This window comes from Pinus tabuliformis, chromosome 9 (genome assembly GCF_031772625.1).
Source record: "Pinus tabuliformis cultivar Carrire ecotype Pingquan chromosome 9, CPIR1, whole genome shotgun sequence".
Lineage (NCBI taxonomy): Eukaryota > Viridiplantae > Streptophyta > Pinopsida > Pinales > Pinaceae > Pinus > Pinus tabuliformis.
Genome location: NC_142307.1, coordinates 447,176,016 through 447,188,689, shown reverse-complemented (window position 1 = coordinate 447,188,689; position 12,674 = coordinate 447,176,016). Strand labels below are relative to the sequence as shown.

The following is a 12,674-nucleotide window of genomic DNA, read 5'->3' as shown; positions in this document are numbered from 1 at the left end:
TTTCAAAAAGGAAGGTAAAGAATCCCCTTCCACAAAACCTTATTGCGATTTTTCCCTGGACCATAGCATTCCAGTTTCTTTCTACCCAGCGCTGAACTGTGCGAGGGGAAGGCCATAACCCCGTGAACTGGCCAACTAGGCCGCGTTCAGCCAGGGCCACAGCAGCTCTCCTTGGAAGTGCTGGGGGAAGAGAGACTTCCGGGATTTCATCAAGCTTCTTGACAAACTTTGAGGCTGAAGGCCGAATCCTTTCCGTGATATTCTCTGGGATAAGAGATGCAAAGGCTTTCTCGAGTTCAGCCTGCTCTTGAGAGGGTGGATCCATTGAGCCACGCAGGGGCACTCTAACATCTGGCGAGAAGATCCGGATGAGGAGAGGGTAGGAGGCCCTAAGAAATGGGAAGCAGCGAGAGGCTGCCGACAGCTGCAGAGCTGCCAAACTTGATCAAGATGGCCAGGGCAGGAGGCCCGAAAGAGGGGAGGGCAGGAGGTCACGGGCTGAGGGGGCCCGCAGCAGGGAGCTCGCCATCCGAAAAGGAGGTCAGGGCCGCGGCCTAGAGCGGGAGCTCGCCATCCGAAAAAAATTACAAAATTAATAAGCACTAAATATAAGAGAAACAAAATACAAGTAAATTTCTTTGGGAAATAAAAAATTAATTTAAAATCATGTGCACATCAAATATACAATATACCAATACTAAAATCAGAAATTGATAGGAAAACATATTTATTTTTAAATCGTAGCATGTTTCAACAAGTACTAAATATAAATGGGAAAAAATAATACAGGTAACTTTCTTTAAGAAGTAAAGGTTAATTTAAGATCATGCGAGCGCATATGAAAAAATTTAATACACAGGTAATAAATCAAAACATTAATACGAAAACATGTTTATTTTTTAAATCGCAGCGTGGTTTCGTAGGTAATCTAGTTTAATAAACACGAAGGAAAAACACATGTAATAAATCAAAACATTAATACGAAAACATGTTTATTTTTTAAATCGCAGCGTGGTTTCGTAGGTAATCTAGTTTAATAAACACGAAGGAAAAACAATGAAAGTAAATTTTTTTTAAGGAAATAAAAAAGTTAATTTAGGATCATGCATACATAAAGGAATATAATACATAAATACTAAAACAAAACAAAAAGTTGATAAAGTTGATAGGAAAAGATATTTATATTTAAAATGCATTGAGATTTTATAGATAATCAAATTTGTAAATTATAAAGATGTATAGTTTTATTTTTTAATATTTAAAAGTATATTGAATTAATTATAATTAAGTTAGAATAACTATATAAATTATATGGTTGATAAACATTGATAAATATATTAAAAATACGTTTTTATTATACATCCCAATATCATAAAAATTAACTATGTTGTGATTTTAAATTATTGTTATTATTATTAAAAGACTAAATATATTAGTTAAACATAAATAAATTTAAGAAAAATATAATAATATTTATTGATTCAATTTATCATAGAAATTATTAACTTGTAAATATCACTTCTTATAATACCATGAGCCAATCCCACTACTTATCAATACCATTTGCCTACTATTATATATGTTGATATGATATTTTATTTAATTAATTAATTTAAGATAAATGAAGAAGGAAAAAATACAATTAAATTTCTTTAGGAAATAAAAGGTTAATTTAAGACTATGTGCACATCAAATAATACAATACACAGGTACTAAAACAAGAAATAGAAATTGATTGGGAAACATTTTTATTTTTAAAATCGCCACATACTTCCCTAGGTAATCGAGTATGCGAATTATAAAGATATATGATTCTATGTTTAGTATTGAAAAGTATGGTGAGATAAATATAATTAAATTAGGATAATCATATAAATTAAAAGGTTGGTAAACATTGATAAACATATCAAAGATAAATTTCCATTCTGTATCTCAATATGATAAAAATTGACTAAATTGTGATTTTATTTTTAAATTACTACTATTATTATTATTATTCAAAGAGTAAATATATTAGTTAAATATAAATACATTTAAAGAAATATGTAACAATATTCATTTATTCAGTTTATCATGGAAATTATTAACTTGTAAATAACTCCTCTTTTATTACCATGGGCCAATACCACGACTTAATACCACATACCTAATATTATATGTGTTGATATGATATTTTCTATAATTAATTAATTTAAGATAAATTAAGAGGGAAATAAAAATACAAGTAAATTTCTTAAGGAAATAAAAGGTTAATTTAAGATCATGCCCACATGAAAGAATACAATACAGAAATACTAAAACAAGAAATTGATAGGAATTTTTTGTTTTCTTCAAATTGCACCATGGTTTCTTAGGTAATCAAGTCTGTCAATTATAAAGTTGTATGGTTCTATAATTTTAGTATTGAAAAGTGTGTTTAGTTAATTATAATTAAATTCGAACGATCATATAAATTAAACGAGTCTGTGAATTACAAAGATGTATGGTTTTATGATTTTAGTATTGAAAAGTGTGTTTAGTTGATTATAATTACATTAGGATGATAATATAAATTAAATGATTGGTAAACATTGATAAACATATCAAAATTACATCTTCATTATACATCTCAATATCATAAAACATAGCTAAATAATAATAATAATAATAATAATAATAATAATTATTATTATTATTATTATTATTAAAAGAATAAATATACTAGTTAAAACATAAATACATTTTAAAAAAACATGTAATAATATTCATTGATTCAATTTTATTTTTAATTTTTTTTTGGTACAAACCATTAATCTCGAAACCTTTTCTTTGAGGTGAAAACATTAAACATATACATTTCTATGTCAAAGAGAGGGAGTTTGAGTTATATGCATTTATTTCTATTCTAGGTCACAACACTACTCATAATTTGGGGAAGTGGGAAGAATATGTGTTAGATGGGTGAATTCTCTGATCTATGAAGTGGAGTTCTTGTTTTCTTTCACTACTCATAATTTGGGGGAGTGGTAAGAATATGTGTTAGATGGGTGAATTCTCTTATCTATGAAGTGGAGTTCTCATTTTCTTTCTATGTGGCTACTACATTTACAGACTTACATTTTGGAATGACCACAATGAAGCCAATTATTTTCATTATATGGGATTTATCTAACCTTCCCATTTACCTTTCTCTGAGCTTGCAAAATTTATGATATGTTCCAATTTATCCATTGTTGGCATGAATGTGAATCTCGTGTGGAATTATGTTTATTTTTATTAGGTGAGATTGATAGACTTGTTTTCCCTATTTTGCAAACAAGTATCCCACTCCTTTGTAGGATTTAAATCAAGACATTCACTTTCTCACCTTTTTTGTTCATTTGTATGTAAATAAGTTGTTGCGATGTTGTCAAAGTTACTTAGAATTGTTGTTATTTTTCTATATGTAGCCAAATACATACAAAAAATATTACATCCAATAAAAGCGTTGAATGTATGGAAAACAACATGAACATATAAAATTTCAATGTGCAAAATGTGATGCAAATTATTCAAATTTCCTACTAAACATAGATTAATTTGGGTTTGCCTTTTTGGGTGATGTTTTTAAGGACATGTTTTGACATGGATTATATCCACAAACTATGTGGGGGTATTAAATTCCAGATCATCCCTATAAATTATGGTTTCATTTCTCAATTGAATGAACGGTGTCATATTAAGAAATGTCCTACTGAATTTTTAGTGGATAAGGTGCTTTAGGGCTTCGACCCTAATAAATTCAACTTCACCAAAGTAGGCGAGGAAGAGGTGTTTCTCCATTTTGAAGAAAGTGAGCAAAAAAAAATTCAGTACTTGGAAAAATTCCCTATCTTTGATAGTCCAAATCCGATTGCAAGCACTTTTTGATGCAGTGTTTGAGGGTTTTGAGTGCACTTTGATGCACTTCTTGTGTTATTCTTTCTTATAATGTAGGTAAGTCCAATTGAGTGTGAGAATGTGCTTCTTGAGTATTGGACTGCTTGCCTAAACGCATTAACCATGATCATTTGTTGTTACAATTTCATTTGGTTGTCGAGGTTGCGAACCCATTTTATCGTCATGGGTACAAGACCCTCTGAGATTTTACAACTATAAACCAACTACAATTCCACTTAACTCCACTATTTTAGTTGCGACATTTGACTCTTTTTGGATTGAAACAATTTCAGTGGAACTTTTGAATAGAAATAAGAAGAGGTTAAATATTTCATTCTTTTTATTTTTTTCGATTCGATAACAAATTTTTAAACTATAGAGATATTATTACAACTGTGATATCTAAATATTGTGAAAATTGGCATGATGAATTAATGCAGAAAGGTTATTACCTCAACATTCCTTTCCTCATTGAAAAAGAACCCAAAAAAGTTACCATGAAGGTCTGAGAAAGGCAAGGTCAATATCATGGAGAATCTCGACTATCCTGTGAGGGTCTGTTTTTTTAAGGGGGTAATACTTTAGAGGATTTATCCAATGATGTTGGTAGTGTTGTCATATGTCTTCAAGATAAGAACATACCATACACTGTTCTCATTTCAAATTGGTGGCAAAAAGGGTTTTTTGTTTCCTTAGCTATATTGTAGTAGCATATTACCAATATTTGTTCCTCCCTCATGCAATAGTGTAGTTAACATTAATGGTTATGTTAAGACTTTTTTCTTTTAATAAAGTGTATAATCCTTTTTTATATTACTAAACATCTCTGGATTGTGTATATAACTAACGCTAAGTAGAAAAACAAGCTTTGGGAGAAGTGGACTAAGATATATTAGACACTCAAGTTAATATTGTTATGTGGGAAAATATAAATGGTAAGTTCATTGCAAAAGGAGGATACCCCTATATACAAGGTTTGGGAAATAGTCCAGGAAATGTTTAGATAAATGGCTTCTTTAGGGGTTCAAAGTTTTTGGGTTAGAAGCATATCAGTAATGAGCATTGTCATAGCTTTGATGAAGACATGTATAATATACTATGGTAATGAACTCAATGGTTGGAAAGATGGCATTTGATGCACATTTTCTCCATGTATTGTTATGAGACTCTCTAAATGAGGGATTTTATGTATAATTGAAAAACCACTAACCAAAAATATAGTTCAGTGGATATGTAAGACCCGGTTTTATCGTTTGGTTCTATACAAAACACACTTGTTTTGTCCCTTGGTTAAGAATTCATACATCTGTGTGGAACATCTTGCTAGCTCTCACAAAGTTTGGTTCTTTTTTACTATTCCAATAAAATATAAATACTATCATAACGCCCTAAAATTGTGCTGATATATTACTTATACCTAATAGTATTAACTAGACTTTCACAAAACATTTTAAATAATCATTATCTTTGCAAATATTGAAAACATAGAACCCAAAAAGCTCAAAAATATCATCAAGAAACTGTTCAACAAACCACTAAAGTAGTGATAGAGTTTACTGAGAATCTATATCAAGCTCATAAATAACTATCAAAGAATTTATATGTAAGACAAACACCTCATCTCAATGTAGAGGATCTCTTGTTATTTAATTTTACCATATTGAATCATTTTTAATTTCAAAGTTTATTGATATTTATTCTCTGGTTGGATGAGTTCTTTTTATTTTTTACTTGTGTTGTTTACAAATCATTACGCTTGAAACCTTTTATTTGATGTGAAATTCTAATACATATACATTTCTAAGAGAGAGAGAGAGAGAGAGAGAGAGAGAGAGAGAAAGAGAGAGTTTGAGTGATTTGCATTTATTTCTATTCTAGGTCACAACATTACCCATAATTTGGGGGAATGGGAAGAATATGTGTTAGATGGGTGAATTCTCTAATCTATGAAGTGGGGTTCTTGTTTTCTTTCTATGCAGCTACTACATTGATAGACTTACATTTTGGAATGACCATACTAATGACGAATTATTCTTCATTTTATGGGTTATATCTAGCCTTCCCATCTACATTTCTTTGAGCTTGTAAAATTTTTTATTTGTGCCAATTTCTCCATTTTTCGCATGAATGTCAATCTCGTGTGGAATTTTATTGGGTTTTACGAGGTGAGACAAATACACTTGCTTTCTCTATTTTTCAAATAGGTATCCCACTCCTTTGTAGATTTAAATCAATACCCTCACTTTTTCACCTTTTATATTCATTGCTATGTATATAAACAATTTAGCTATTGTGAGAGTTACTAAGAATTGTTGGAATTTTTTTAGATGCAGGAACCTAATACATACTAAAAATATTGCATCCCATAAAAGCATTGAATGCATGGAAAATTATAGGAACATATAAAATTTCAAAGTGCAAAATGTGATGCAAATTCTTGAAATTTCCTATTGAACATACATTAATTTGGTTATGCCTTTGGGTGATTTTTTTAAGGACACGTTTTAACATGGATTCTATCCACAGACTATGCGGGGGTAATAAATTGTAGGTCATCCCAGATGAAGATGGTTTCATTGCTCAACTGAATGAAGCACATCATCTTAAGAAATGTCCTACTGAATTTCAAGTGGAGAAGGTCTTGCAGGGCTTCAACCCTTGTAAGTTCAACTTCACCAAAGTAGGGCGGAAAGAGACATTTCATGCCTTTGACAGTCCAAATGTGTGTTCCATAAATTTAATTAGAAATAATGATTATGACAACACCTTTCCATGGAGTGTTTTGGGTTTTTTATTGTTCATTGATGTACTTCTAATGTTATTCTTTTCTATATTGCGGGTGAATCCAATTGAATAGGGGCATGTGGTAATTGTGCCTAGCGTATTGGAATGCTTTCCACAATGTATTTACCATGATAGCTTATCGTTACCATTGCATTTGGTTTTCGAGGCTGGAAATCCAATTTTTCGTCTTGGTTACAATAGCCTCGGATCTTTTGCAACTATAAACCATCTACACTTGCACTTAAGTACACTATTTTCATTGCAACATGTGACTCTTTACTCATTGAAACTTTTTCAGTGCAACTTTTGAACATAAATAAAAGGTTAAATAATTCATTGTTTTAATTTTTTTTATTCAATAACTTATTTTGAACTGTAGAGATATGATTACAACTGTGATATCCTAAAATTGTACAATTTGACATGATGAATCAATGTGGAGTGATTATTATCTTAACGTTCTTTCCTGCACCCACAAAAGGAGTACCATGGAAGTCTGAGAAGGTGGGGACAATATCTTGGAGTTTCTTGACTATCCTATGAGGGGCCTAGTTTTTGAAGGGGGTAACACTTTGGAGGATCTCTCTGATGTTGTTGGTAGTGCATTTGTATTCTACGTAACAACATACCATACAATGTTCTCATTGCAAATTGCTGCAAAACAATGTTTTCGTTTCCTCAGGTATATTGTAATAGCATATTACCAATATTTGTTCCTCCCTCATGTAGTAGTGTAGTTTGCATTGATGGTTGTGTTGATACCTGTTTCTTTTTATAAAGTATAGAATCCCTCTTTATATTACTAAATATCTTCAAATTGTTTATGTAACTAGCATTATGCAAAAAAACAAGCTTTGGGAGAAGTGGACCAAGAGATATTAGATACTCAAGTTAATCCTTATATGTGGAAAAACATGAATGCATTTAAAAACTTAAACGGTAGGTTGATTGCAAAAAGAGGATACCCCTATACACAAGGTTTCGGAAATAGTCCAAGAAATGTTTAAATAAATGGCTTCTTTGGGGGTTCAATGTTTTTGGCTTAGAAGCATATCAGTAATGAACATTGTCGTACCTTTGATGAAGACATGTATAATATACCTTTGTGGTACTATACTCAGTGGTTAGAAAGATGACATTTGATACACATTTGCTCCATGTATTGTTGTGATACTCTCCAAATGCGGGCTTTTATGTATAAGTATAAAGCCACTAAGAATATGTATCATTTTTATTTTTTTTTCTATTTGATAACTAATTTGTAACTATAGACATATGATTACAACTATGATATCTCAAAACTATGCAAATTGGCATGATGAACCAATGTGGCAAACTTATTACCTTAACATTCCTTTTCCCATAAAAAAAAGCACCCACAAAGAGAGTATCATCGAAGTCTGAGAAAGGTGGGGTGATGCTTTTAAGATAAATGCATATGAAACAACTAAATCTTATTGATATAGTCATTTTACTAAACAACATCACTTCAATTCCCAATAAAGACAATGCTCACTGAGCTCTTCACCCATTTCGCAAAAGAATGTCTTTACTCTTGCCAGCAGAACAAGTCAAAGTTACGGGTTCATTGCATCTTAAAAAAACATTGTCATGAGAGAACCATCACATTCAATAAGACATCCATACCTACATTCACAAACCATCCATTTCCAAATTTCCAAGCTAGCTAGTACCTTAGAAGGGTATGAACGTGAAGTAAAGCTCTTTATATATATATATATATATATATATATATATATATATATATATATATATATATATATAATGAAATTTACCATTGATTCGAATTGATATTTTTTAGTAATATAGATTTGAACCAACATAATTAAAATAACGTTTATTAAGTGATAAGCCCATGGGGCTTTGGATTGATGGTGAAGTTACTCATTCAAATCTTCTTAGATGCTTACCTACCAAAAAACATTTATTAATTAATAGATAATAATAATAGCATTTAATCATTAAAGATAAACTATAAAATATAATGAATATAATATAGTAAAATTTTTATAATGAATATAATATAGTAAAAATAATAATAAAAAAAAAAAAAAAAAAAAAAAACTAAAAAGAGTAGAGTAAAAAGAATTGAAAAATAAAAAATAAGAAAAGCACAATAACAACATTGGATAAGAAAGCGAGTTAAGAAATGGGATAAAAAAACTAGTTAAGAAATTACCATGAGGGCTTTTAGAATAAATTAAATTTGAATTGGCCCGCACTTCTTTTCATTCCCGGCAACAACGATTCCATCATCGTGCAAGTTGAAATCAGATTCTAAATTTCAGGAGTCAAAGATTAACACGCAAAATCAAATATTGGGGATTCATGTAACAGATTTGAGAAATGGGGTGATTGTGCAAAACAAGTGCCACTCACAAATAGATGTTGACCGTAACGGAGAGTGAGAAAGTCGGGTTTCGCTTTGACACGATTTCGGGTTGAGTTTCACTGAATTCCTTCGACCGATTGTAAACCCTCCATGCCATGCCGGTGTGTTGTCTATAAGTAAGATCCATCCATCGCACTACAATTCCAAAACGCAATTCACAATTCCTTTTTCTATTATCGATTCCGTTATACATTCTGCAAGTAGAGTTAGAATTCATCATTTTATTTTCACTTTATATCAACAAGATTGCCATTGCCATGAAATCCAAGAAGACGGAAATGGCGCAGTTGTGCCGGATATCAATAGTAGCAATGCTGTTGTTAACTTCGACGATCCTGGTGACACACGCTGGAGCTGAAGCTGAAGCTGCTGCCGCTAAGTCTAACGAAGAAGTAGGTTATGGAAGATTGGCAGAAGGGTCGACAAAGGCCGCATCCGGGTGCCACAAGCCGGGCTACCCTGTACCCCCACATTCTCACTGCCCTCCATCTCCACCTCCGCATGCCCATCGCCTTCGTCCTATCCCGCATGCTTAATCTCCCTGGTCTCATATTTTGTGTTATTAAATCTCACCAGGAGCACATGCACATCACCTTGCTTTTACCTTAGGTTCTCATCACTTCCTAGCAAGTAAATAAATAAATAAATGCCATTCATGTAATGTAATCATTTGGCAAAACATTTCTCTTATCTCAATCTCAATAAAATTTTGTGAACTTTGTTGGTATAAGTTTTAAAATAATGGTTACAGTTAGTTATTTATGCATGATGATATGAATGTCTCTTTTATCTAAATAGTATTTGAACACATTTATATTGTTAGTGGTGATAAACACAATAGTATTACATATTATAAAGTTTTATTAAACTTAAAAATAGTATTTTTTTAAATTTAATTAATATTTTATTTTTCTCTCTATTGATACTCTTTAAACTAACATATCAATTCATTTCGCCTAAAGGATTGTAAGATTATTTTATAGAAAAATTATGAATTCATCTATTAACTTTTAGGATATGCTTTCTAAATGATTGTTCTCATCATGATGTGATAATGGTTGCCTTCAAGGATCAATTATAAAGACATGATTTGAGGTCAACGCATGTCAATTAATGATTAAAAATTTAACATATCTCATAATGTTTCTTTGTAATAAATTGAATATCCATCCAAATGATACAAAATGAAACTTAATTTCAACATTTAATTTTGGTCCATTAATATTTCTAAAACTTGTGTATTAAAAAATTGTATATATAGATATTTCTTAACCCTTTCGTATATCATAAAAGAACTATACATGGCATGCATGTAAATTTACTCATGAATCAACTCTAAGATATGAACTGAATGATTCATAGTATTGCATGTTCATCCTTAAATATTTTCATTCTTTTTTTTGTTTCTCATTGTAATTTTTCTAGAAGAAATGACATGTGCTTCGAATGAAACAAGGAACTCATACATTTGATTTGGACTACTTGCCATGTTGTTCAACAAAATTCTTAGTAATGACTATGGTCATATAGGAAAATTGAGACAATTCATACCTAACAACCTTGTTATAATAAGTTATTACATCATATCTATTGTATGAGATCTCATCTTCCTATATCTAATAATGTTCGACATCAAATATTTGTCATTTGAATACAACTATAGATGTTGAGAAGGAAGAATGAAATAAAAGTATACATAAAGTGGTAACAAATGCTTTTATTTTTCTAATTTACTCTATTTCTTAATCATTGAATTCATCTAAACCTATTTATCAAAGTGACATTTCCTTACATTGCCTAGAAAATTCTCTCCAAATATATGATTCCGAAATACATTAGTTGAAATAGCTCAAAACTAAATATTAGAGAGTAAAATGAGTATTTTTTTTAGGAATGACTCATCACTCACTTAGAATACTCACTAGAAATTTACCATAATGACCTATGACTACAATTGACTAGTCTATCATTAGAAATAAAATGGAATAAAAGGAACTTGTATATTTCTCAAAACACAACTTCTTAATGTGAATAGTGGGTTTTAATGTTTAGTAATGCGCCCCAATTTGAAAAGTATCTAGGTTGTTTTGAGCTTGAAAAGTTGGCACTTTTCGCCTTATGGGCTATTGAAAAGGTCAAAAATGTGAAGCTGAGGTGTACACTTGTATTCTAGTGTGAAAACCCTTTTACTACCCATATTGCAGATGTCATGACGAATTGTAATATTTAAATTTTTTGGAAATGTTAACACAAGTAATGGATCATCCTCATTATTTTTTGAGAAGGAAGTGGGGCTCTACCATATAATTTTGATGATGGTTGTGCATTGTATGAATGTGTTGACATCATAATTTCAAATGATAGGAATGGAAGAATACGATATGTTATTGGTCCTCTAATTTCCATGCTAAAGTGTAGATGTCATGCATACCACTCTTTGTAAAAAGGACAATTTCAAACTTAGTGATGATATGAATATAAACATGATGATATGCACTTTTGATTCCTAGAATATGTGGCTAGCATGACTTATAAAGGTGTAAATTGTTGATTTCTGGTAGTATCCGATGTGTTGTAAGCTTCAAAAATTGTAGGGAGGCTTGGGCACATGTATTCCATAATACGTAGAAATCATTTTGGGAAATTCCACCTCGAGACACTTTTATTAAAATAATTAATTATTTTTAATGGGTCCCTAAGTCTAAGCTTAGGAAATTAAAATAATTAAATGGTATTAATCAATCTATGGGTGAAACTTCTAGAAGAAGACAAGGATCAATCAAAAATTATTTGAGTCATTGATTAGAATCTAATCTGGGTCATTGGTTCTCAACTGAATTATTATAAGAGTAGGCTTACTTGGAAGTTGGAGAGAACATCGAGTGAGATATCAAAGATCAAATTTCCGAAGGGAGTGATGCAATAGTTACCAAAGAGAGATTTGAATTGGTTTCTTGCAGTGAGGGAAAGAGATAGTATTTGGAAAGAATTTTTTCCATATCCGAGGAGTTCATAGAAGAGAGAGAGTGTACTCCACAGAAATGTAGACGCAGTGAAGAGAGTCAGCGCATACCTTTAGAGGGAGATTCGTATTTAATGAGGAGAAGTCGAGTTTAAGAGGAAGAAGCTAGAGTGGGAGCCTAGAGAGCCAAAAGATCTATTTCCCGAAGTAGAAGCTAATCAGGAGCAGAGGGAGAGAACTACACTTGTCCCAGCAGGCTGACACAAAACTGATTAAGCTGATGAGAAGGCAGCAAGGGGCAGCTCATATTGAGCTAAGGTTAGTGTCAAATTACCAATATAAGTGGGAACTTTATCACTAGATGTTTTTCATTTGTTTTCTCTGCATGGATTGCTAGTTCTGAGGCATCCATAGATTTGTACTTATATTACTACTCCTTAATCATACAAACCCTCAACTACTGCACTAGTTTTCCCACACTAAATATTTCTGGGGACATTTTTCCAAAAATAATTGTGTAGATGTGTGTGATAATTATTTCTCATCTGTCTTGTATTTAGCTTCCACCGTTTGTATTTGTGTATGTTGTAGTGTATTTAATTCAATATTTGTCGTAGA

At 31.3% G+C, this 12,674-nt stretch overlaps 1 protein-coding gene and 1 pseudogene across 1 annotated transcript; both read left to right on the top strand.

The window, feature by feature from the left end:
• The first annotated feature begins 396 nt into the window (after positions 1-396).
• On the top strand, positions 397-9,110 carry LOC149149100 (GDP-L-galactose phosphorylase 1-like; annotated as a pseudogene).
• Positions 9,111-9,372: 262 nt separating this feature from the next.
• LOC149149099 (uncharacterized) lies at positions 9,373-9,630 on the top strand. The gene has a single exon (XM_089445081.1). The coding sequence runs from the start codon at positions 9,373-9,375 to the stop codon at positions 9,628-9,630; it is 258 nt and encodes an 85-aa protein (XP_089301207.1).
• Positions 9,631-12,674: the final 3,044 nt, after the last annotated feature.

Coding starts and splice junctions, on each gene's coding strand:
- LOC149149099 (XM_089445081.1), top strand. CDS start 9,373: ATGGCGCAGTTGTGCCGGATATCAATAGTAGCAATGCTGTTGTTAACT.